This window comes from Ornithodoros turicata, chromosome 10 (genome assembly GCF_037126465.1).
Source record: "Ornithodoros turicata isolate Travis chromosome 10, ASM3712646v1, whole genome shotgun sequence".
Taxonomy (NCBI): domain Eukaryota; kingdom Metazoa; phylum Arthropoda; class Arachnida; order Ixodida; family Argasidae; genus Ornithodoros; species Ornithodoros turicata.
The window spans coordinates 16793781-16820453 of record NC_088210.1 but is presented as its reverse complement, the minus strand read 5'-3'; the positions used below and the strand labels follow the sequence as shown (position 1 = coordinate 16820453).

The following is a 26673-nucleotide window of genomic DNA, read 5'->3' as shown; positions in this document are numbered from 1 at the left end:
AGAACTGCACTGCGGTTTGCCCTGCATATTTCAGGTACAGGTGCTAATGTTATACCAGCTTCGAAAAAAAAAAAAATAAAGAGAAAAAGAGAATGGAACGTGGTAGCCTGGATTATACTTCTGAGAGCCACAGTGACGGTAGCTTTTTCCACATGTGTAAAAGATGCGTTTCAAAGTTATAATAAGCGATCCTCATGCAGGGCAACCACACGCCACACCCTATAAAAGCAGAACTTCACCACATAGTACGCTCTTGGCCAATCACCATTCCGAATGACATCGTTCTGCCCCCTGATTGATGGAAAACAGGAGGCGTGCTCCTTTTTGGACACTTATACAATTCAAAAAAGAAAAAAAAAAGAGAAAACGGCGTACGCCCCGCTCTTTCCACAAATCGGGAGTCATAAAGGTATCATTGTGTGCAATGGTAGGCCTAAGTGAGGTCGAAAACGGCAAGCCGGTTTCGTCACCACCACCACCACCACAACCACCGTCCCTTTTTCGAGTGGAGGCGCATAGCCGTGCAAAAGCAACAGACCGCCAGCTGCAGCTTTGTCACATTATCCACAGCTGTTCCTCGTGGCACATATCCGTTCCTGTGCGGCTCAAGGGCTCTCGTGCATGTTCCACAACAGGTACACCACCTGATCTGTTTGGAGGAAGTAGCTTCGTAACACGAATGATCGCAGCGCTAAACGGCGGAGAACGCAAAAGTACGCAGAACACCCTTAAGGGGGCGGTGAAGTGCAAAAAGTAGTTCTCCTCGCGGAATGAAAGTTGCCGTTACCTTGGAACTAATACAAAAGGAACTGAATTCATTCATTGCGTCGTTCGTGATTTATTCTAGAAGGAAACCGACAGTTTACGCTTTCCCTGTTCTCTCCTTCTCGAGAAGGGCGGCAATGTGGGGTGGCCTGTCATTGGTCTCCTCAAATGATTTGCCCAATCATCGAGGAAGACCGTTTCGAGGAGGTCAATGGGGAGTGCGCTCCACGTTGCCACGCTTCTTGTGAAGGAGAGAAGAGGAAAACCGTAAACTGACCATTTCGTTCGTGCATCACGTACGACGCATATTATATATTTATATTGCTTTCAAGGTAACGACATCTTTCATTGAGTGACGAGAAATTTTCGCACTTTGGTTTCCCTTTTAAGACAGAACATCACGGCGTAACATATGTTGAGGGTATAGACACGGTGACACCTTTAGGTAAAAGCAATGTTGTGTTTGTGGAGAAGTTGGGTAACCACCACAGTGACAACGATAAAAGAGAGAGAGAGAGAAGATTGGAACAGAACACCTCAAAGTGTTTCAACAAAATGATAAAATTTAATAGTATTTCAAAAAGAGTTTCGCAAAAAAATATACTAAGAAACGACTACAATATAAAGTCACCGTAAGTAAACGGGTTTGACACAAAGAAAGCTCAAGAGGTGGCATTTTTTTATATAACTACTTACTAAGCTACATTAATATATTCCTTGATTGCGTTATAATTGCAGTTTTGTACGTTTATTGTCTTATCCTTCCTTTCATTATTTTCGAAAAAGAAGAACGAAAAACGGAAAACAAGAAAATGCTCAGAGTGTGTGCTGGAATTATGCACATATACTCTGTAGAAGGTGCTCTTTATTTTGCAGGTGGAATTCCAGGGAAAGAAGAAACTTGGCAATTTGTCCTCAGAAAACAGCAAGAGGTTAGCCTTACCCTTCCTTCCATTTTCAGCACATGCACACACAAAAGAAGAAGGTGCTCAGACTTAGCCGGAATTATGAACATATACTCTGTAGAAGGTGCTCTTCATTTTGCAGGTAGAATTGCAGGGGAAGAAGGACCTTGGCAATTTGGCCTCAGAAAACAGCAAGAGGTTAGTCTTACTCTTCCTTCCATTTCAGCAAAAAAATAAAGGTGCTCAGACTTAGTTGAAATTATGAACATATACTCTGTAGAAGGTGCTCTTCATTTTGCAGGTATAATTGCAGGGGAAGAAGGACCTTGGCAATTTGGCCTCAGAAAACAGCAAGAGGTTAGTCTTACTCTTCCTTCCATTTCAGCAAAAAAATAAAGGTGCTCAGACTTAGTTGAAATTATGAACATATACTCTGTAGAAGGTGCTCTTCATTTTGCAGGTATAATTGCAGGGGAAGAAGGACCTTGGCAATTTGGCCCCAGAAAACAGCAAGAGGTTAGTCTTACCCTTCCTTCCATTTCAGCAAAAAAATGAAGGTGCTCAGACTTAGTTGAAATTATGAACATATACTCTGTAGAATGTGCTCTTCATTTTGCAGGTAGAATTGCAGGGGAAGAAGGACCTTGGCAATTTGGCCTCAGAAAACAGCAAGAGGTTAGTCTTACCCTTCCTTCCATTTCAGCAAAAAAATAAAGGTGCTCAGACTTAGTTGAAATTATGAACATATACTCTGTAGAAGGTGCTCTTCATTTTGCAGGTATAATTGCAGGGGAAGAAGGACCTTGGCAATTTGGCCTCAGAAAACAGCAAGAGGTTAGTCTTACCCTTCCCTCCATTTTTAGCAAAAAAAATAAAGGTGCTCAGACTTAGCTGGAACTATGAACATAAACTCTGTACAAGGTGCTATTCATTTTGCAGGTGTAATTGCATGGGAAAAAGAATCTTCTTGGATGCACAGGGTGAAACTGCAGATGTGTGGAATAAAGGATGAGAGGGAGAGTTATAATGCCCTTTTTGATTCTCTTGGTTAAAGTTCCAAATGTTTTGCAGCGTGTGCGTATATATATATGTCGGAGTCTGTGAATATATATCTGTAGTCTGACACTTAGCAGTCGTGTTGTTGCTGCCTGTCGTCCGGCCCTTGGCTGCGTGTGCTTCACAATGTATACCAGATTTCAACACTGGTGAAGGACCCTGGAAATTCGGCCAAAAACATCAAGATTTAATGTGCTCTGCAGTTTGCACGTGGAATGGCGCCGGAAGAAGGACCTACGAAAACGGGCCTCTGCAACTTCAACTCTGGTCTCAATACAGTCTCTCTGTTCATTAAAATTTGCTCGTTCCGTGTTTAACAACTTTTATTCACAACACCGTGATCTTGAAAAAAACATGCATAATTAAGAATGCTGCGAAGGTAAGCGGCTCTTACTGAAATAATGCTAAACGATATTATTGAAAAGTACTGCCAGTAAACAAACTACGACAAGGGCGAGGACAGCACCTCCCTTCCTCTTATCACACCCTAGACTACTGCTCATCTCGAAACCTTGCTCAAATCTATCCAGGGAAATGGACTCGTCCGGCAGGGTGGTAAAGGACGCCCCCTCATGGAGTCCATTGATGTGCTCAGTAGAATGGGCGCAAGTAACTCTCCTCGCACCGAAATCGTGCATTTTCTGTGCAAAGTACATCGCTCCCCCTTGCGGGGACGTCCGGAACTAATTCAAGGCCACGTTTGAGGTCAAACAAGGTTAACCAAAGTCAAACAAGGTCAATCAAGGTCAAACAAGGTCAAACAGTAGTAAATCTTTTGGGCCGATTTTCGACAAAATGCAGCAAGTTTGAAAGGTCGTTTTAGAGGTCAAATTGAGGTCATATAGAGGTCGTTCAAGGGCAATCAAGGTGACTTATGGGAAATGGACTCGTCCGGGGAGGGAAAGGACACCCCTCGGGCGAGTTCATTAATGGAATCGTCGAGGGGGTGTCCTTTCCCTCCCCGGACGAGTCCATTAATGGACTCGTCCAAGGGGTGTGCTTCCTGCCGGAAGAGTCCATTTTTCCTCATTTTGTTTGCCTAAATTGCGCAGAATTCTTAGAGGAAGCGCTGCAGTTTTGTAACGGGTAGATGTTACATAATTTGTTTACTGAGCTCTAGGTGTTCGCAAGCTCCAGTTAGAGCTGGTGCATAATACCAGCACTTAAATTCCGTAAGCCATTTAAGCATAGGCTACTCACCTTTCACAAAAACAAACATTCTGCACTTTTTCTACAGGGCACACGCTTTATATGATCTGAACTAATTTTATTCAACATTGGATCAAAGAATTACAAAAATTTAATCACATGAATGCAAGGTAATAAGCATTACAAACGAGTTGACATTCGACATGAAATTTTGGCGTCTTCCGCCAATTTCGAAGACGCATCGTCCTTTCCTTCTAATCTCGTTTGCTGAGGCCCAAATTTCCGAAGTCGTTCTCATCCCATTCCACCTGCAGAATAAGGAGGACCTTTTACTGAGTATGTGTGGCTAATTTTAGCTCAATAGGAGTATTTTATTCTTTTTCACTGAAAATGGAATAGAAGGTAAGACTAACCTCTTTCTGTTTTCTGAGGCCAGCTTTCGGAGGTCCTTCTTCCAGCCTTTGTCCACCTGCACAGTAAAGAGGAACTTTTACTGAGTATGCGTGCCTAATTTCAGCTCAATAGGATCATTATTCTTCACTGAAAATAGAAAAGACAGTAAGACTAACCTCTTACTGTTTTTTGAGGCCACCTTTTGGGGGTCCTTCTTCCAGCCCCTGTCCACCTGCACAGTAAAGAGGACATTTTACTGAGTGTGTGTGCCTAATGACAGCTCAATAGGAGCCTTTCATTCTTTTTCACAGAAAATAGAAAAGACAGTTAGACTAACCTCTTACTATTTTCTGAGGCCAACTTTCGGGGGTCCTTCTCCCAGCCCCTGTCCACCTGCACAATAAATAGGACCTTTTACTGATAATGTGTGCCTAATTTCAGCTCAATAGGAACATATTTTTTTAAACTGAAAATTGAAAAGGCGGTAAGACTAGCCTCTTACTATTTTCTGAGGCCAACTTTCGGGGGTCCTTCTCCCAGCCTCTGTCCACCTGCACAGCAAAGAGAACCTTTTACTGAGTATGTGTGCCTAATTTCAGCTCAATAGGATCATTCTTCTTCTTCACTGAAAATAGAAACGACAGTAAGACTAACCTCTTACTGTTTTTTGAGGCCACCTTTTGGGGGTCCTTCTTTCACCCCCTGTCCACCTGCACAGTAAAGAGGACCTGTTACTGAATATGTGTGCCTAATTTCAACTCGATGGGAGCATATTATTATTTTCACTGAAAATGGAATAGAAGGTAAGACTAACATATTACTGTTTTCTGAGGCCGGCTTTCGGAGGTCCTTCTTCCAGCCCCTGTCCACCTGCACAGTAAAAAGGACCTTTTACTGAGTGTGTGTGCCTAATGCCAGCTCAATAGGAGCCTTTCATTCTTTTTCACTGAAAATAGAAAAGACAGTAAGACTAACCTCTTACTGTTTTCTGAGACCAACTTTCGGAGGTCCTTCTTCCAGCCTCTGTCAACCTGCACAGTAAAGAGGACCTTTTACTGAGTATGTGTGCCTAATTTCAACTCGATGGGAGCATATTATTATTTTCACTGAAAATGGAATAGAAGGTAAGACTAACATATTACTGTTTTCTGAGGCCAGCTTTCGGGGGTCCTTCTTCCACCTCCTGTCCACCTGCACAGTAAAGAGGACCTTTTACTGAGTGTGTGTGCGCCTAATGTCAGCTCAATAGGAGCCTTTCATTCTTTTTCACTGAAAATAGAAAAGACAGTAAGACTAACCTTTTACTGTTTTCTGAGGCCACCTTTTGGGGGTCCTTCTTCCACCCCCTGTCCACCTGCACAGTAAAGAGGACCTTTTACTGAGTGTGTGTGCCTAATGCAGGCTCAATAGGAACCTTTCATTCTGTTTCACTGAAAATAGAAAAGACAGTAAGACTAACCTCTTACTGTTTTCTGAGACCAACTTTCGGAGGTCCTTCTTCCACCCCCTGTCCACCTGCACAGTAAAGAGGACCTTTTACTGAGTGTGTGTGCCTAATGCCAGCTCAATAGGAGCCTTTCATTCTTTTTCACTGAAAATAGAAAAGACAGTAAGACTAACCTCTTACTGTTTTCTGAGGCCACCTTTTGGGGGTCCTTCTTCCAGCCCCTGTCCACCTGCACAGTAAAGAGGACCTTTTACTGAGTGTGTGTGCCTAATGCCAATTCAATAGGAGCCTTTCATTCTTTTCCACTGAAAATAGAAAAGACAGTAAGACTAACCTCTTACTGTTTTCTGAGACCAACTTTCGGAGGTCCTTCTTCCACCCCCTGTCCACCTGCACAGTAAAGAGGACCTTTTACTGAGTGCGTGTGCCTAATGCCAGCTCAATAGGAGCCTTTCATTCTTTTTCACTGAAAATAGAAAAGACAGTAAGACTAACCTCTTACTGTTTTCTGAGACCAACTTTCGGAGGTCCTTCTTCCACCCCCTGTCCACCTGCACAGTAAAGAGGACCTTTTACTGAGTGTGTGTGCCTAATGCCAGCTCAATAGGAGCCTTTCATTCTTTTTCACTGAAACTAAAAAAGACAGTAAGACTAACCTCTTACTGTTTTCTGAGGCCAACTTTTGGGGGTCCTTCTTCCAGCCCCTGTCCACCTGCACAGTACAGAGGACCTTTTACTGAGTGTGTGCGCCTAATGTCAGCTCAATAGGAGCCTTTCATTCTTTTTCACTGAAAATAGAAAAGACAGTAAGACTAACCTTTTACTGTTTTCTGAGACCAACTTTCGGAGGTCCTTCTTCCGCCCCCTGTCCACCTGCACAGTAAAGAGGACCTTTTACTGAGTGTGTGTGCCTAATGCCAGCTCAATAGGAGCCTTTCATTCTTTTTCACTGAAACTAAAAAAGACAGTAAGACTAACCTCTTACTGTTTTCTGAGGCCAACTTTTGGGGGTCCTTCTTCCAGCCCCTGTCCACCTGCACAGTACAGAGGACCTTTTACTGAGTGTGTGCGCCTAATGTCAGCTCAATAGGAGCCTTTCATTCTTTTTCACTGAAAATAGAAAAGACAGTAAGACTAACCTCTTACTGTTTTCTGAGACCAACTTTCGGAGGTCCTTCTTCCGCCCCCTGTCCACCTGCACACTAAAGAGGACCTTTTACTGAGTGTGTGTGCCTAATGCCAGCTCAATAGGAACCTTTCATTCTGTTTCACTGAAAATAGAAAAGACAGTAAGACTAACCTCTTACTGTTTTCTGAGACCAACTTTCGGAGGTCCTTCTTCCACCCCCTGTCCACCTGCACAGTAAAGAGGACCTTTTACTGAGTGTGTGTGCCTAATGCCAGCTCAATAGGAGCCTTTCATTCTTTTTCACTGAAAATAGAAAAGACAGTAAGACTAACCTCTTACTGTTTTCTGAGACCAACTTTCGGAGGTCCTTCTTCCACCCCCTGTCCACCTGCACAGTACAGAGGACCTTTTACTGAGTGTGTGTGCCTAATGCCAGCTCAATAGGAGCCTTTCATTCTTTTTCACTGAAAATAGAAAAGACAGTAAGACTAACCTCTTACTGTTTTCTGAGACCAACTTTCGGAGGTCCTTCTTCCACCCCCTGTCCACCTGCACAGTAAAGAGGACCTTTTACTGAGTGTGTGTGCCTAATGCCAGCTCAATAGGAGCCTTTCATTCTTTTTCACTGAAAATAGAAAAGACAGTAAGACTAACCTCTTACTGTTTTCTGAGACCAACTTTCGGAGGTCCTTCTTCCACCCCCTGTCCACCTGCACAGTAAAGAGGACCTTTTACTGAGTGTGTGTGCCTAATGCCAGCTCAATAGGAGCCTTTCATTCTTTTTCACTGAAAATAGAAAAGACAGTAAGACTAACCTCTTACTGTTTTCTGAGACCAACTTTCGGAGGTCCTTCTTCTACCCCCTGTCCACCTTCACAGTAAAGAGGACCTTTTACTGAGTGTGTGTGCCTAATGCCAGCTCAATAGGAGCCTTTCATTCTTTTTCACTGAAAATAGAAAAGACAGTAAGACTAACCTCTTACTGTTTTCTGAGACCAACTTTCGGAGGTCCTTCTTCCACCCCCTGTCCACCTGCACAGTAAAGAGGACCTTTTACTGAGTGTGTGTGCCTAATGCCAGCTCAATAGGAGCCTTTCATTCTTTTTCACTGAAAATAGAAAAGACAGTAAGACTAACCTCTTACTGTTTTCTGAGGCCAACTTTTGGGGGTCCTTCTTCCAGCCCCTGTCCACCTGCACAGTACAGAGGACCTTTTACTGAGTGTGTGTGCCTAATGCCAGCTCAATAGGAGCCTTTCATTCTTTTTCACTTAAAATAGAAAAGACCGTAAGACTAACCTCTTACTGTTTTCTGAGACCAACTTTCGGAGGTCCTTCTTCCAGCCCCTGTCCACCTGCACAGTACAGAGGACCTTTTACTGAGTGTGTGTGCCTAATGCCAGCTCAATAGGAGCCTTTCATTCTTTTTCACTTAAAATAGAAAAGACCGTAAGACTAACCTCTTACTGTTTTCTGAGGCCAACTTTTGGGGGCCCTTCTTCCAGCCCCTGTCCACCTGCACAGTAAAGAGGACCTTTTACTGAGTGTGTGTGCCTAATGCCAGCTCAATAGGAGCCTTTCATTCTTTTTCACTGAAAATAGAAAAGACCGTAAGACTAACCTCTTACTGTTTTCTGTGACCAACTTTCGGAGGTCCTTCTTCCACCCCCTGTCCACCTGCACAGTACAGAGGACCTTTTACTGAGTGTGTGTGCCTAATGCCAGCTCAATAGGAGCCTTTCATTCTTTTTCACTTAAAATAGAAAAGACCGTAACACTAACCTCTTACTGTTTTCTGAGGCCACCTTTTGGGGGTCCTTCTTCCAGCCCCTGTCCACCTGCACAGTAAAGAGGACCTTTTACTGAGTGTGTGTGCCTAATGCCAGTTCAATAGGAGCCTTTCATTCTTTTCCACTGAAAATAGAAAAGACAGTAAGACTAACCTCTTACTGTTTTCTGAGACCAACTTTCGGAGGTCCTTCTTCCACCCCCTGTCCACCTGCACAGTAAAGAGGACCTTTTACTGAGCGTGTGTGCCTAATGCCAGCTCAATAGGAGCCTTTCATTCTTTTTCACTGAAAATAGAAAAGACAGTAAGACTAACCTCTTACTGTTTTCTGAGGCCACCTTTTGGGGGTCCTTCTCCCAGCCCCTGTCCACCTGCACAGTAAAGAGGACCTTTTACTGAGTGTGTGTGCCTAATGCCAGCTCAATAGGAGCCTTTCATTCTTTTTCACTGAAAATAGAAAAGACAGTAAGACTAACCTCTTACTGTTTTCTAAGGCCACCTTTTGGGGGTCCTTCTCCCAGCCCCTGTCCACCTGCACAGTAAAGAGGACCTTTTACTGAGTGTGTGTGCCTAATGCCAGCTCAATAGGAGCCTTTCATTCTTTTTCACTGAAAATAGAAAAGACAGTAAGACTAACCTCTTACTGTTTTCTGAGGCCACCTTTTGGGGGTCCTTCTCCCAGCCCCTGTCCACCTGCACAGTAAAGAGGACCTTTTACTGAGTGTGTGTGCCTAATGCCAGCTCAATAGGAGCCTTTCATTCTTTTTCACTGAAAATAGAAAAGACAGTAAGACTAACCTCTTACTGTTTTCTGAGGCCACCTTTTGGGGGTCCTTCTCCCAGCCCCTGTCCACCTGCACAGTAAAGAGGACCTTTTACTGAGTGTGTGTGCCTAATGCCAGCTCAATAGGAGCCTTTCATTCTTTTTCACTGAAAATAGAAAAGACAGTAAGACTAACCTCTTACTGTTTTCTGAGGCCACCTTTTGGGGGTCCTTCTTCCAGCCCCTGTCCACCTGCACAGTAAAGAGGACCTTTTACTGAGTGTGTGTGCCTAATGCCAGCTCAATAGGAGCCTTTCATTCTTTTTCACTGAAAATAGAAAAGACAGTAAGACTAACCTCTTACTGTTTTCTGAGGCCACCTTTTGGGGGTCCTTCTCCCAGCCCCTGTCCACCTGCACAGTAAGGAGGACCTTTTTCTGAGTGTGTGTGCCTAATGCCAGCTCAATAGGAGCCTTTCATTCTTTTTCACTGAAAATAGAAAAGACAGTAAGACTAACCTCTTACTGTTTTCTGAGGCCACCTTTTGGGGGTCCTTCTCCCAGCCCCTGTCCACCTGCACAGTAAGGAGGACCTTTTTCTGAGTGTGTGTGCCTAATGCCAGCTCAATAGGAGCCTTTCATTCTTTTTCACTGAAAATACAAAAGACAGTAAGACTAACCTCTTACTGTTTTCTGAGGCCACCTTTTGGGGGTCCTTCTCCCAGCCCCTGTCCACCTGCACAGTAAAGAGGACCTTTTACTGAGTGTGTGTGCCTAATGCCAGCTCAATAGGAGCCTTTCATTCTTTTTCACTGAAAATAGAAAAGACAGTAAGACTAACCTCTTACTGTTTTCTGAGGCCACCTTTTGGGGGTCCTTCTCCCAGCCCCTGTCCACCTGCACAGTAAAGAGGACCTTTTACTGAGTGTGTGTGCCTAATGCCAGCTCAATAGGAGCCTTTCATTCTTTTTCACTGAAAATAGAAAAGACAGTAAGACTAACCTCTTACTGTTTTCTGAGGCCACCTTTTGGGGGTCCTTCTCCCAGCCCCTGTCCACCTGCACAGTAAAGAGGAGCTTTTACTGAGTGTGTGTGCCTAATGCCAGCTCAATAGGAGCCTTTCATTCTTTTTCACTGAAAATAGAAAAGACAGTAAGACTAACCTCTTACTGTTTTCTGAGGCCACCTTTTGGGGGTCCTACTTCCAGCCCCTGTCCACCTGCACAGTAAAGAGGACCTTTTACTGAGTGTGTGTGCCTGATTTCAGCTCAATAGGAGCCTTTCATTCTTTTTCACTGAAAATAGAAAAGACAGTAAGACTAACCTCTTACTGTTTTCTGAGGCCAGCTTTCGGGGGTCCTTCTTCCACCTCCTGTCCACCTGCACAGTAAAGAGGACCTTTTACTGAGTGTGTGTGCCTAATGCCAGCTCAATAGGAGCCTTTCATTCTTTTTCACTGAAAATAGAAAAGACAGTAAGACTAACCTCTTACTGTTTTCTGAGGCCACCTTTTGGGGGTCCTTCTTCCAGCCCCTGTCCACCTGCACAGTAAAGAGGACCTTTTACTGAGTATGTGTGCCTGATTTCAGCTCAATAGGAGCCTTTCATTCTTTTTCACTGAAAATAGAAAAGACAGTAAGACTAACCTCTTACTGTTTTCTGAGGCCACCTTTTGGGGGTCCTTCTCCCAGCCCCTGTCCACCTGCACAGTAAAGAGGACCTTTTACTGAGTGTGTGTGCCTAATGCCAGCTCAATAGGAGCCTTTCATTCTTTTTCACTGAAAATACAAAAGACAGTAAGACTAACCTCTTACTGTTTTCTGAGGCCAGCTTTCGGGGGTCCTTCTTCCACCTCCTGTCCACCTGCACAGTAAAGAGGACCTTTTACTGAGTGTGTGTGCCTAATGCCAGCTCAATAGGAGCCTTTCATTCTTTTTCACTGAAAATAGAAAAGACAGTAAGACTAACCTCTTACTGTTTTCTGAGGCCACCTTTTGGGGGTCCTTCTTCCAGCCCCTGTCCACCTGCACAGTAAAGAGGACCTTTTACTGAGTATGTGTGCCTGATTTCAGCTCAATAGGAGTATTTTATTATTTTTCACTGAAAATGGAATAGTCATGTCTGAAAGGAAGGTGAAAAATTTATATATATCTTTCTCATGTATCTGACGTCCATGTGGCACAACCGTGATGAAGGTTGTTGAAAGGGTGCCGTTGTCGAAGTACTGGTCGTACTGCAGGCTACTGTCAGCCAAAAATGCCTTGTCAGCCTTGTCTGTGTTTGTCGTTTTTTGTCCCCTGGTCTCGGGTTTTTAAGTTATGAAAATATTTCTTGCTGCCTCTACGAAATTAGTATGATGTCGTTTGACTATTATCTCCGAGTACTTCGAACAATTGTGTCTGGCTCACTTTACTTACAATTTTATCATTCATGGAAGTGTGACATTTCTGACGGTTACCTGAAACTGCTCCCGATATTTTAGGACTTGCATTTCGATAACCTCTTATCCATTGATACTATATGGATACTTTGTTCTATACTCGACTTCAATATCTCTACTACTATTTCTACTTGTAGAACATTACTGTCGACTGATATTGCTTCTCGACTATTTCTGATCTTTATTCATTTTATTAGTTGCGTGACTTTTTGATATGTATTCCATTCTTCGACGATTAGTGTCGTCCCTGGCCGATATTCTCTCCACGTCAATGCTTGCAAGAGTTGATCCAACGCTCACTTTTCGGATGCCATGAAATATACCTCTCGTCAGGAATTCATCGGATGCAACTCAAGCGTGGCTGTTACAGCTCAGCGACGTTACCGCCGCAGACATGCTGACTCTCCAAGATATGCCTTCGAAGAAAATCCAATGTGGTCATCTGGAAGATATATAGAACACAAGCTCTTCCATCACTCGCACTACCAACTTACCAGTGACTAACTAGAAGACTATAGGCTCTACAAGACTAACTACTCAACTCAACTCCAGTCATCATGACAACATTTCTGGTTCCATGATCAAATCTAGCCAGCCAACGCTCACCCTGAAAGCATTGATATCCTTCTTGGACAACCTGGCATTTTGGTACTCACTCTGTCTGGCTCATGAACCAAATTACAGCGAGGAATGGGGTAGAGTATCGCCCCTGCCGATGAAACAGCCAAATCGTATCATCACTCAAATAAAGTTGTCTTGTTCGGATATGTATTTGGGGCTGTATCCTGGAATAAACGGAGACACTTCCTTGAGTTTAAGGGGCTTCCTGATTTTACTACTTTCTTCGGTTTCAGCTTTTTAAATTCTAGTTTCGACCGATACTTTTATTGACAGCCACCACCACCACGTGACATCCGATGACCACGTGACGCTGTGAGACTTTATGCTGCTATCCCTGATTGCCCTATATAAAGCTAGTGCATTTGAACGCGTTTGGCACAATATGTTACATTATGGCACAGCTTTCATGGTTATGCCTTCTATTGATCTGGTACGGAGATTACTTTCCGGAATGGGCTGGCCAACTTTCAGGTTCACGTTAGGCTTAGTCTATAGAGAGCATCTGAACAGGCTATACCTTGTAGGTTATGCGAACAAGGAAGATTACATGCACGTACGGAGGGCCTCTCCGTGTTGTTTATGCGAAAAAGATGGCGGGAAAATACCTCCAAACATCAGTGCTTTCCCTGCTGTGCTGGGGAGGTGCGCCGAGGACGTGCAGATGATTCTTTTCTGTTCTGTAAAGATATTCACTGCGCATGCTCCCACGTCCCGTTCTTTGTCAGAGTGAGAACAGATAACAGAGGGCGCTAAACGCCACCGTCAAACCAAAATCACGCACGTCTAGATAACAGCCTGATAATGTCACGTGAAAACTTTGAGGTGAACCTGCTGATAACACGAGTAGCATTACAGACAAAATGCAGTTCGAGGCCACTAATAAACAATGTTATCCTGAGCATAAAGCATATTTTCACAGACTTACCCTTCATAAGGGCGATACATTACCGAAATATTCTTACTTCCACAGTCTAGCAAAACTAGTAAAGAATGATCAAGCACCGTGCTTGCGCACACTAGCCACGTGGCAAATTCAAATACCGCAAATGAAATGCGGCACACAGTTATTTTCTCGCCCTGTAGACGTAGTTGTTACAGGATGTTATTTTTCTCGTAAAATAAACAAACTGTCACACAGCTTTCTACTATTAAGTACTTACCAGTCACGCAATCTTCTAGCGTTAAGTTTCTAGTATGAATTTTTGTGCTAAGTGTTATATTGTGCTCATTCTTCCGGTTGTTCATATATATTTATTGTATCGTGATATCATGAAATTTACGCAATCTCCCTAGCTCTTTTTAACCACTGTAATGGTTTAAGAGCAGGACTGGGGCACGTCGATCTACATAATGTAGGTTGTTTCCCCAGTATCTTGTAGCCTTCTGTTTTTCTTGTTGTTGTTGTTGTTGTTGTTGCATGTTATAGGAAGTAAAATTAAAAGCAAAATATTATGCATGGTTTGCATCGCTCAGAAATCCAATGTTTCATCGTTGTGCAACTCGTGAGGGCAGTGGTGGCACCGCGAGCAGCAGAGCCGTGCAGGCAAAATGTACTGAAAGTCAAGTGCAATAGGGGTGGACGGGTAGGTGGAAGGCCTTGAACAGACTCGTGAAACTAAGGAACATCGATAAGACACATACCGTCCACCCCTATTGCACTCGGCTTTCAGTACATTGTGCCGCGTGGGGAGCCGTGCAGGCAAAATGGCACGCGCATTTATTCTGGAAAACCAAAATATCTTTTAGTATGGTCTTTCGTTAGATAAGACGCGTGGCGATAGCGAGGTGCTATCGCCGATAGTGGTCTCACACGTGTGGTTTCCCTCTCTCCTGCGAGGGAACCTGAAGCTTATATAACCCGTAGCGCTAGCAGCGCAGAAAGGAGAGCCATCCTGACGACTGGTACGAGCAACAACTATGCTGCGAGCGGCGGACGGGTTCTTTCGGCAGTCGCCAGATTACGGCAGTGGTCTACAGCAGGGAACTACGATGTAAGCGAATAATTCTGCTGTTTGTTGCTGGTTCACCTGAATGTTGCTTGTATTCTCTGAGGGTTGGACAGATGGTGGGATTAACTCTAAATTCCCACAATTTGGCGCCTAACTTGGGGCGGCCGACCTGTCGGGCCATTTGTGTCCAAGGAACATGAGCTGATAGAGAGGTAGCAAGCGAGCTGGTGGTATAGATCCATAACTTAAACCCAAAACCGGGGGACAAAAAAAGATTGTCTGTGTTTTGTCTCCGAGTCGAGGGTTTTTACGTTATGGATAAGCTGATAGTTGTTAGCTGTCTTCGCTATAATGTTTCACGCTTGTTTTTTTCTGCGTTCTGTTTTTGATTCCCGCCGTTTCTCTTTCCTTGCCGGTCATGCCGCTCAAGAGGAATACCAGCTCTCTCGACTGCCGTGGTCCAACGGCACAGGACCTGTAACAGCAGATGACTTCATTCTGTACGCCACTATCTGAACAGCTCAGCACCTCCTCAGTCCTCGAACAGCCTGCTGCGCCCGAACTTGACTGGATATCGACGGTTTCCAGCCACAGCGACCCCTCCAGTTCAAGACTTCCTAACCGACTTCGACGCTTGCCAAACGGCCGTACGAATCACCGGCGAAGTCTTCCTGCGAAGAGTACAGCCAGCAGCTAGCTCGTGGCTGTCCTTCCGATGACATCTTGCACAGCCCCGTTTGAAAAGGTGGGAGGGGGCGTGGCGACAGCGAGTTGTTATCGCTGATAGCCCCCTTACACGTGCAGTATCCCTCTCTATTGAGAGGGAACCTGAAGCCGTAATTTAAGCCGTAAAGCGCGGAAAAGAAATGCATCTTGACGGCTGTTGCGGACAGATTACGACGCAGTGGTCTTCTGCGGGGAACGGCGGTGTATGCGAATAAACATACTGTTGGTTAACCTGAGCGCTGCTTGTGTTCTCTGGGGCTGCAACTATAGACATGTCGGGATGGGTACAGGTCCCAAGAAGTTTACGGAGCGCGCGCGAGAGTTTTTATCCAGCGTGGCGTGAGGAAGCGGGCTCACTTGAGGAGTGCGCCGGTAGCGAGCGCATTCTAGCGATACCGAAAGTACCGGTGTGTCGCAGCCAACGCACTCGCCCGTCCCTGTGACAGAGCCCGCTTCTGCTCTCCGCTAGGCTGAAGAAAAGGTACTCTAATAGGCGTGTTCCGTACACTTCTGTCGGGACCTGTGCCACGTAAGAATTAAGGGTAGGAATAAAAGGGTACAGCTCGCATCAGAGTTAACTTGAACGCCATTCCGGCCTGCGGACCCTGGCGGTGCTTAGAAATAAAGGCGGTTTTTGGTCATCTGTTTACAGTTAGAGGGGGTGACCCACGTTACGAAAGCATTCTCTGCTTGGCGCTGCCAGGGCGGCTCTTCCCTCCTCGCCGGCTGGAGCGTTGTTCAAGTTAACTTTGACACTAGCCGTACACACAGCAGTTAAGATGAGCGAAACTCACGCGTGTAAAACCACACGCGCATAAGCGTGCGAAAGCGAAATACCTACAGCCACACCCTTGTCACATTATCCGCAGCTGTTCCACGTGGCACATAACTGTTGCTATGCGGCTCAAGGACCCTCGTGCATGTTCAGCAAAGAGTACACCCACCCGATCAGTTCGGAGGAAATAGCTTTGGAACACGAATGACCGCAGCGCTGAATGGTGGAGGCGGGACACGTTGGCATCTGTGCATATCACTGGGCGCGGCCGTGGCGCCCCCACACTGCTGTAATGGCGAATGGGTGACGTCAGGCAAGATGGCTGCTCTCTAGGAAACTGCCGTTATAATGCAGTTTCCGTGTGGTCGTCACGAGCCATCATGAAAAATATTTCCACTGAACACTCGTAAAAGGGCAATTAAGCGCAAAATATTTCTTACTACTTTCTAAATACTTGAGAGCAATGAAAAAGGAACAGGATTTATTCATTGCGTCGTTTGTGGTTTATGCACGAACGAAACCGCAGCTTACGCTTTCCGTCTTTCTCTCCTTCTCGAGAAGGGCGACAGTGTGGTGAGGCCTCCTATTGGACTCTTCAAACGACCAGTCCAATCATCGCGGGATATCGTTTGAGGAGTCCAGTAGGAGGCCGCTCCACATTGCCGCCCTTCTTGTGAAGGAGAGAAGAGGGAGACCGTAAACTGACCGTTTCGTTCTTCGCGCATCACGAACGACGCAACGGATGAATATCGTTCCTTTTATATTGCTTTCAAGGTAACATCTTTCATTCAATGAGTAGAAATTTTCCCACTTATGTGCCCCTTTTAAGACGGAACGACTGCCCTACACAGTTACTGTATATTTACACACGCTTGACACATAGCTCGAAAGGTGCAGCCAAATTTTTTGGGCAGTAATTTACATTATTATATTCTTTCACTGCGTTATAATTTCAGTTTCGCACGTTCATTGTACACTAATACTCCTTGTATCAGTAAATAACCCGCAGGCCATAAATGAGGTTTGCTATTGGGCGTACAAAAAAAGAGAAGCGCTCGTTTACTCAGAAGAACTTACTTTAAAGAAGAAACGTTTACTCAGGTCTTTACACAGCGTTAATCTCTCGATCGACAATTCACCGGACCCGCCCCGTAAACGATCTTTCACAAGAGGACGCACGAAAAGCTGCATTGTACAAAAACGATATTTGGAAACTTTGTGCACGCACTCGTGTGTGTATTGTCACGGTCATTTGAAGCGGTTTCAGCGCAGAGTTAAAGGCCTACAAGTTTCGGATGTTTATTTTCCTCCTTCTTGTTGGCGCAGCTGGCTGGGAGCCCTCCTGCCTCGAAGAAGACGTATCTTTTCCGTTGTGCACCGGGAAGAGATGCTCTCGTTACGTTACTGCATGGCTTTCACTGTCGCTTCGTCCTTGCTTGGGAGTAAGTTATCATGACCACTCTAGCCGGCATAACTGACAATGTATAGTTCTTCGTTCAAACTGCCTCGTGTTTTGTTCTTTAAAACGGTATTCAGAATGGGTGAGTCACTATTTTCACATGCGTTCCACAAGGTTCCACTTGTTCCACGTTCCAAGGTTCGCGTTCAACTGTTTATACGTGACTGAAGAACATCCCCCTTTTTTGGACTCGATACCACCATCTCCCAGTGTTTAGCACGACCTCGGAACTGTAGCACCAAAAACCGTATACCATATTCAAACTGCTACACCGTTGGTATAAGTTGATAAGAATAGTTGTAGCTGAACAGGCTGGTTATCATTCGCTCTCGCGGTTGGTACTTAACAAAAGGGTCATTCATGTGGCAACGCTTTTCAAATCTTTCAAGACATATGAGCACCTGTACACCTTTTATCTTTTTCTTTTTCAGAGTGCTCGTGCGGCGTGGGACCGACTTACGGGATAGAATGGTCGTACGACTCAAGCCTAGGTAAGGGAACACTGTCGCGCTAGAATAATGAAGCTGAGGGAATCTGTCGCGGTGAGCAAGTTAGAAGACCTTGAAGGCACCGGAACGCAGTTACGGCACACTCTCATAAAATGAGCTTGTTCAATGGCTTACGCTCTCAGGTCTCTAACGTCACGATTTTCGTCCCAATCGCACTCATTGTTTTATAAAAAAATCAAAATTGAAAATTGCGGGCAACATTGTACCGAGGTAGACATCAATTTTGCATTGGCCGTCAAGTACGGCGGGAAAACTACATTGCGTGCGCATAACACTGGGTCAACGCAGTGACGTCTACGGCACTCGGCGCAGAAACCGAAATCACAACAAGAAAAGCTCTAAACATGACATGAGCGCATGGGCGCCAGTGTTGCTAAAATGAGGGCTGTTTCACTCCCGAAGCCGCCCCGACCGATTCTATAGCAATTTCACGACCTAGTAGATTATACCGACCATGTCATAGTCGGCAACAGCTATGAGGGGCCCGTCCACACGATCCGCTAGGAGCGCTACACATCGGCCCGCGAGATGTACATTATGATTGGACAATGGAAATTTGAATTTTGAACGTCCAGAAGCGGACATACGACTACCGTAGCAGACGACAGCAACAGCTCCTAGGAAAACGCGTACAACGATGATGATAATCAAGTTTAGAAAGAAGGATCTTCCATGGGACGTACACCGCTTGTACAAAAATACTAAGGTAAGCTGAAGTACAAAGTACTGCATAAATTGAAAAAGCAATAACCGGGCCGCTGAGTGGCGCTACCGCTAGCCTCCAAATGCGGCGCTGGGACGAGGTGCAAATGGTATGGCCGCGAGCAATTTTGACAGGCGACATATTACATGTGTGTTATGTTGCGAGGTATAAGCAACAAGCTCTTAAGGCGGACTCATGCACTCTAGTTAACGTTCGCTTCCGGAGGGCTGGCACCGTCGCAAAATTGTTTTATTAGCTTTGCTTTCGTCCCGCGGTTTAAGGAAACAATGTAATCGGCGCCAACCTGCACAACATGCGAGCAAACGACAGAGCCATTATTTTCATTCGCAGGGATCTGGAAAACTGCAGTAAGCTTTTCCAATTTGTCGATTGCAATCAACTCCCCGACTGTTACTGTAGGGAATGACATCATTTTGGCTCAAATATCTCTGGCGGGCGCGCCGAGAGAAGTGATTTTGTTGCATCCCCCATGTATTGAAAATATGACAGACTTTAATTCGCCAAAAATCAGTGAATCGCCGTTCTGGGAATTCGCCGAATGCCGAATTCGCCGTTCTGGGAATGCAGGAAACCGGAAATGACTGTAGCCAACTTGGGACCTGTAGTACAAAAAGTGCAACACGCATTCCAGAAAATCAGTCATGAGAAGGATATGGGGCCGTTTTGAGCTTTATTTTAAAGTTTTCTCGTTTAGTACGCGGGGACATTCCATCACTGCTCGTAGACGACGGTGGTTCCTCTTCATGGCTACGACCGCTGAAGGCTCGTTCTTGATTGGCTACCGCCGTTGTACACACGATCCTGATTCGCTGATTATTAGTTGCTACGTCGCGTCGACGAGTAAGCAGGCTCTCTCTACCTAGGTGGCCGCCCCTTGATTGGACTTGTCCACGCCAATGGGCGATCCCTGATTGGCCTTGTCCGAGTGACGTTTTCTCCGATTTCCACAGAGGGACTCTCAACATCCGTCATCTGCTCTTGCGATGTCTTACACCAGATTGCACAGAAAGTACACCACTAATTCGCGTCGGATTTACGGCGTTATTGTCGGTATGATGAACAATGAGTAAAACGGCGCCATAATTCCCGAATTAACCGGGTCGGACGCGACAGTCCCTTTAAGGACGCTGCCATATCTTACTTATAGGCAACGTACCAAGTGGTCACAATAGTGGAAGCAGCTAGGTCTGTGAAATGGAATCGCAGGACCATCCAAGTGGCCGAGAATCTTCGCGAAATGCAAGGGCAGTCGCCAGTCCCCCGTTGCCATAAGCACTTCAATGGTGCACATGAACAGGACGCTAGGGCGGATATACCTGCGGGGATTCAGCAAGATCCAGCAATATACAGTCGAGAATGTCGGAGCGACAGGTAATGTACAGCTCGCACAGGGAGGCAAGTGGCTCTACCGGGAATTGTGGGTTTTGTGTTCTTCCTAGTGGTGGTAACGGCAACTCCAGGACAGCTTATACCACGAGTGGAGAATCCAAGTACGGGTGAGGTTTACATCTTTGACAGCCTTCACTTTCATTGGACGTCGGAACACGTGGTCAACGGCGTGCGCTTTGCTATGGAGGTAAGGACGAATTCTTGCATACGTTCACGTATAATTCAGTAGACCTGGGCCCGCTTGCACGAATGTTGAGGGAATTCCTCAGTTGTGCGCTCAGTAGCTTCGTGTGCACGCTAGTGTCCTCAACGCTGCTAGTTCGTAGAGCACCTGCCAGGCTGTTGAGGACGGCACTGAGAAATTCTCTCAAGGTTCGTGTAAGCGCGCCCTTGGTCGCAGATATAATATGTTGCTCTGGAAAGAACCACGAAATACATTTTGAACAGGCCTTCACGAACACGGCGTACAGGGGTCGCTATCGTCTAGACCTTTTATTGGTCCAACGTGGTATCTATTGCACTTATGATTGGTTTATGACAACTTTGGTGTGGCTTCCAATTTCTTACGTGGTCAGCACGATCTGGACCCATACCGCGTTGACGTTCGCCGGGGCAGACGTTCTTGCGAGGTGTTCGACAAGAGGCGCCCGCCTGGATAAATATATATATAACAGCATTAGGCGCCATTAAGTGTACAATAATGAGTCTATACGATGTTCGTCTAAGGCGAGCAAAACGCATCATTAACATTGGTACTAATATAGTTAACAAACATAGTGTGTATAGCTCATATTATCTCTCCTAAGGTGGTCAATCACAATTTCACGGGGGCTTAGTGATGTATTACATAGTTCCGTTGCTTTTTTTAACTTCCAGGCGCACTTTGTGCTCTACAACGGCAAATACAAGGACATCAACTCCGCAAGAGAACATGACGATGGATTGGAAGTTGTAGCAGCACTCTTTCAGGTAATAATGCATAACGCTCCGAGTAATGGAAACAACGTGCATAAAGTGAGTTCTGCTTAATTAAGCGCACAAGCGGAAAGGAAGGTGTGAAGTAATAAAGAGTAAACAAGCTAGGTGGTGTGAAGTATCCATGGCAAGGAATCCATGATACTGAGGAGCGAAGAAAGAAGACACAAACGGCGAATCGAGGCGTGTTCAGCACCGTGCTGAGAGAGACGGTTACTTCCTGTCCCCCCTGTCCTGTCCCCTACTCCTTCCTGCTGTCCTCTCTCCATCTTCCCACATCTGTACGCCGCTCATAGCCACAGTTGCTTCGCGGTGCTAACACGGAATCAAAAAAAGGTAGCCTGGAAACGGGCTAATGGTTGTGGCAATGCATTTAGGACTAAACGGACGAAAATTAGTCCGTTTTTTTCCCCTTAAAGTCTTCATTAGTCCCACTTAGTCTCTCCTTTCATCAGGTGTTGAAATCATCACCTGATGAAGTGCAGATTATGCACAAAAAATATGTGAGGTAGTAGATGCTCCTAAGCGTTTGAACTTTGTTCAGACTAATCCAACTGGCTTAAATGAATCTTTTTACCTTTCGTTTCTTATTAAGCCACCAAATAAGTACTTTGTCTATATATATATATATATATATATATATATATATATATATATAAGTGAACCCTCGTTAATATGACCCCCGATAATCTGACATACCCGCTTTACGACCATACACCTGGGGAACAATGCAGTGAAAGCTCTGCAAATCCCTCTCGTTAATATGACAATTCCGCATTATGACCAAAATTTTCGGGAACGACCACGGTCATAATAACGAGTGTTCACTGTATCTGGTAATACCTTACGGTTAGCTCGAGTAGCCATGTTAAAATCCACACGTTTGGTTGCTGTCTTGCTTCGAACTGAGCCCTGTTTGGCAATGATGTTTCCCAAGTAGTGACAGTCCCCTACCTCGTAGCGCTAGTAACACTTTAACACACTCTTCCTTTCTTTTGCGATGCAAAGGGATCGAGAAACCCGTAGCAACTCCATTGGCCTCCTAGACAGTCTTTTCCAGAGAGCGCATTCATGTCATGTGTACTTCTATCCCCAGGTGCGAGCGCTCCCCAATCCCAAGCTTCGACGCCTTTTAAGTGGCATCAGTCGTGTCCTCGATCCTCACCAGAAGACCACCATCGCCATGGCCCTAGATGACCTCCTGCCCGTGTATATTTCCACGTATTTTCGCTACCCTGGCTCCCTTACGACACCATTATGTGACGAAGTGGTCACGTGGACGTTACTTTACCCTCCGAGCTCTGTCGGCGCAAAACAAGTAAGAAATATTCGCTATGAACGTCAAACGTTACGCTTCGTTCTACAACATTATATACAACGAGATTTGGCCGAGGCAAGCATTATATAGTTTTAGTGGATCGTACACTATCTACTATGATCAGACGCTATACGCGTTCAACGCAGCACTCCCGGCGCAAGGGTCACCAAGCGGTCGTCTTCAACGCACGCTATCCCTAAAAAAATAGCGCACGCTCGCAAGCAGTTCTTGCGTAAGCTTCTACTCTGCATGCGCAATGGCGGCAACGCTATCTTATAGCGTACGCAATGCGATAGCGTACAATCGAATAGAACTCGACAATGAAGAAATATTTTAATTCTCGTACAGGTCCCGACAAAAGTTTGCAGAACACGCGAGCAGTGTAATTCCTCCTCTTTGCGACACCATACCGGCGATCCGAAAGGGACTTTTTTAAAATACCGTGTTAGCGTCGCGAAGCAACTGTGGCTATGAGTACAGACGTGAACGGACGGAGAGAGGACAGCAGGAAGGAGTGGGGGACAGGGGGTTAGTATGCTTCCTGGGCCGACTTCAGGGGGAACTCTGCCGACATTCGTCTGAAAAGTCTTCGGAAAACTTCAGAGAGCACAGCCGGTGACAGAATGGAAAGGGACTCGTTTAGTCGTTCAGAGGGGTGACCGAGTCCGCTGGCAGCGACACCCCGCGGTAGTTTCGATATCGCTTGAATGTGCTCGAAACGTGGTTTGAATTGGTGTCGCTGCCGGCGCACTAAACCACCCCTCTGAACGAGTGAACAAGCCCGCTCCCGCTTGCCGCTAGGGTATCGCACCGACGGGATAATACACGGCTCGCGTGTTCCGTAAACTTTTGTCAGGACCTGTACGGTGTAAGGTAATGTGGTACGCGCTTTGCTTCAGGCAGTCGTTATCACCGTGACACTCCGCGACAGAAATTGGCCCACGACTTACAAGACGAGGACTATATGCCATGGTCGCTTAGCTAATTTAGCATCATCCATGAAAGACACGCCAGTTGCACGAACTCAGTGGCATCCTGGGTCTGCTTGCACGAACCGTTACGAGATTCCTCGGTGGCTTCCGCTTGTAGGAAGGAAATTGAGGAAATTCCTCATTGGTGTCCTCAGTAGCCTCCGTAGTGCTCCGGGCACGTGATACAGTCCTCAAGGCTGCTCGTGCGTAAAGCACTGCCAAAGCTATACTGAGGAGGCCACTAAGGAATTTCCTTCGTGCGAGCAGGCTTCTACTTACAGGCGTTCTTTATAGTCTAAATTCATTCTCAGTGCTAGAAGTGTTTGCCCTCGCATATTTGAACCATCGACTCTAATCTCCTCGTACTCTGATCATCCCATCTTCCAGCTATACAGTCATGACCGGATGACGCTGCCTACAATTATGATGCCAACTGCGTCAAGCTTTTCAAATCATGACCAGTACCACCACCCTCGCTGATTTGACATCGAAACCTGCAAGACAAAAAAAAAAAAAAAAAAAGAAAAGACAGCAAATAACAAACTGACATTGACGAACATCGACAAAAGCTTTGTACTTTCTGTTGAATCAACCTCTGCAGCTTACATGCCATTGACATACACAATTGACAATGCTATTGATGTACTGTGGACCGCTTTTGGTGACTCCAGTGCTGGACGGTTATGCATTTTAACGGATTCCAAATTGCCCACATGGCAGCGCATCGGCGAGGTTATTTCGCAGTTTTTCTTTTCCTTTTTTTTTTACAGGTTGATCTATTCCGTCATCTTCACAGACAGCTCTCCGGTTCTATTGTGGACTGGACAAGTCTCGACAACATAAGGCCATTACAGCCGCTGAACAGAAGGGGAATACACGTGAGTGTCTGAACGAAGCACAAAGTAGAGGGAGAGAGAGAAAGCGCCACCTTTTATATTGAGCAGTGCCCCCACGAAGTACTACTACCCCTTTACCAGGTCCATGACGTAGTTTCTGCTTATGCAATCTTTCGTGTTGTGTTGCATATATGGAAAAATATTCATACCTGAAAGGCACCTATCTGTGGCATGAGGAACATAAGCTGGCAAATTCACCCTCGGTGAACATCATTTACGCTTCACCGTCACACGATAGAGTGTGTTGTACTTTTTGCTTGGGTTGGTTGGTATAAATGGAGATGTTGGCCCAACTCTATATTGGGCAGGCTAGTCCAGCACGCTTAGGATAGCGAGCTATCGTTACCAAAGGATTCTAAAATGATGTACTTTTCGGAACGGGATACTGTACGCTGGTTATGTTTATGGTTCCGCGTTTTCGGCATTTATTCCTGGGGAGATTGTGCGGGTGTTTTTCGGCATTTATATGTTTTCGCATTTATAAATTCGGAGATACTTGTTCTATATTTGTTGATCAGAATATTTTAACGTAATTATCTAATTACAGAAGTAACCGCCCAGATTGCACTTTGTTCTATATTGTTGTATCTGTAACGTTCTCTCCAAAAATAGATGCCGAAAAATCGGCAGCCATAATGACTCACGAAAGCAGGGCAGCTTAGTAGGAGGACGTTGAGAACGCAAAGAATTTCCGTTCCTTTGTCAGAGGGTACCACGTGTTCTGGAACCCCCTCGACCCAGGGATAAATGGGAAGGGTTTTCCCTGAGCTAAAGGCTAGTGGGTCTACGAGGTGGTATTCCCCGCGTTACACCTGGAAACGGGGTGGAGGGAAAACCAAAATGTGATGCCCCGGAGGAAAAAAAAAATGCAATCAGGTACCGGCATTGTCGGCATATAGCGCCGTATGCAAGAGTATAATTCGGAGTTTTCGCGGAATGTGCCTAATTTCCAAGAAAATATTCTGCGGGTGATTTTCGGTATGTTCCGGCAAATGCCGGAAACGCGGAACCCTAGCTTATGTTGTATCGTAAAATAACCGGGAATGATAGCAGAGTTGATTGCATGAGCTATAATGTCGAAACCTAACGCAGGTCGTGTTTTTAGGGTCACGAGATAACTATGATAATGAACGAACTAAACGTGCGCTGGAATCTCAGCACACAACGCACAGTTAACTCTCTCTACCCCCCCCCCCCCCCCCAACTAATGTATTTCATGAACGTTTGCAATTTATGAGGTAATTGCATTTAAAAATCAAGTCTAAAATGAGATGAAATGACTTGTTCAGTATTTTCTCTGTTAATTCGCAGATGTTCACAACGAATCTTTTGGTCCCCTACTTGCTCGGCGTCAGCGACTAGGTAGGTTTTTGCTACATTTTTGTTCCATGTACTTCAAAGCTTTTCATCATGAAAAATGGTACATCTTATCTGCCGTATTATCATATTATCGGCCATTTCATCACCATGCCGACACTATTACGCAAAGGACAACAACAATAATAACAGATAAACTGATGATGATAAATGGTTCTGCGAGGTTGTTAGGAAGGTAATAGATATTATAGTGTAGTGGTGGCCTGTAGATCAATAGGCACAAACCATGGTCCTTCAGAGTGTCCTGCAAGGACAAAGTAATGCTGAGCCTGTTCTCGAGAATCCTATTTGTTAGAGCACAGCACATTCTACAAATAGGGAGCGAAGTCTGACAAAGCGCGTGTCCATCCCTCCGTGACGGTCTCCTGTAAAGCGTGCTTTCACTGCAGTGTCGTAGTGTACGCGGGGGAAGCAAGCAAGCAAGTAAATATGTCTCTCCCCAGGTTGCTTTGACGTAACATTGCTGCGCTGTTGTAATATAATGTGATAATAGGGAGTTTTATGATATGATAAGCGTCTCCAGATTACGACTCCGTATCGCTGTCAGCCAATCAGATATCAGCAACGCGATGTCACCCCCTCCAAACGAGTCACGTAATTGGCGTATCATGTTTTCGGAAACGTTATCGTAAAACTTCTATGTTTTCCTAATACTCTCTAATAGCTTTTGTGTACGTTTGAAATGGAACGGTGCTCACGTTCGAGTGTGACGCGTAACAGTTAGATACAGGGACTGGACAACATAACTCGGATACCAACCACACATCACACGTTATTTTGCTCAATACGGAGTAGGACACCCTTCTGCGCATGATACGGTTGATAGTTTTCGCCGACACTGGTTCCCTCAAGCTTGCATTCAACTCTGCAGTGACCTGTGGGGCTGTAGTTTTGTGTTTCCTGGCCACAATTCGACAGTGCTGTTCTGCCCCTCGCATCGAGCTTTTGATTTTCGACCTCAGATGTTTCGCTGGTCTTCGTACACTGCCACGTGACCAAGGAAACAGTGGACTTCAACGTGTCCATCAATTCAGCAACTCATGCCACAGACGCCACAACGAGGTGCGCGCCAATTATCATCCCCCTCTGAGACTTTGTGAGGTCTGACATGATTAAGGTAGAGCGAGACACACACACAGCCACAAGGGAC

At 45.4% G+C, this 26673-nt stretch overlaps 2 protein-coding genes and 2 long non-coding RNA genes across 5 annotated transcripts; 2 read left to right on the top strand and 2 right to left on the bottom strand.

Moving 5' to 3' along the window:
• Positions 1-3982: 3982 nt before the first annotated feature.
• Positions 3983-5084, bottom strand: LOC135369743 (uncharacterized). Its single transcript, XM_064603261.1, has 7 exons — positions 5055-5084; positions 4923-4957; positions 4771-4819; positions 4606-4661; positions 4445-4500; positions 4289-4344; positions 3983-4183 (listed from the first exon to the last, which is right to left on the bottom strand). Exons 1-7 carry the CDS (start codon positions 5082-5084, stop codon positions 4130-4132), a joined length of 336 nt encoding a protein of 111 aa, XP_064459331.1. The 3' UTR covers positions 3983-4129.
• Positions 5085-11995: 6911 nt separating this feature from the next.
• On the bottom strand, positions 11996-13192 carry LOC135370201 (uncharacterized). Of its 2 annotated transcripts, none has more exons than XR_010415247.1 (3): positions 12973-13192; positions 12491-12619; positions 11996-12276 (listed from the first exon to the last, which is right to left on the bottom strand). It is a non-coding gene; the product is annotated as an uncharacterized LOC135370201 (long non-coding RNA). The 2 variants fall into 2 exon arrangements; XR_010415246.1 differs by having other exon boundaries at positions 13061-13192.
• A 1110-nt stretch (positions 13193-14302) lies between these two features.
• LOC135370200 (uncharacterized) lies at positions 14303-15366 on the top strand. Its single transcript, XR_010415245.1, has 2 exons — positions 14303-14446; positions 14835-15366. It is a non-coding gene; the product is annotated as an uncharacterized LOC135370200 (long non-coding RNA).
• A 2076-nt stretch (positions 15367-17442) lies between these two features.
• Positions 17443-23433, top strand: LOC135369742 (carbonic anhydrase 6-like). Its single transcript, XM_064603260.1, has 7 exons — positions 17443-17446; positions 17796-17855; positions 19804-19968; positions 20037-20173; positions 20863-20955; positions 22058-22279; positions 23179-23433. The coding sequence occupies exons 1-7, from the start codon at positions 17443-17445 to the stop codon at positions 23431-23433; spliced, it is 936 nt and encodes a 311-aa protein (XP_064459330.1).
• The last annotated feature ends 3240 nt before the right edge of the window (positions 23434-26673 follow it).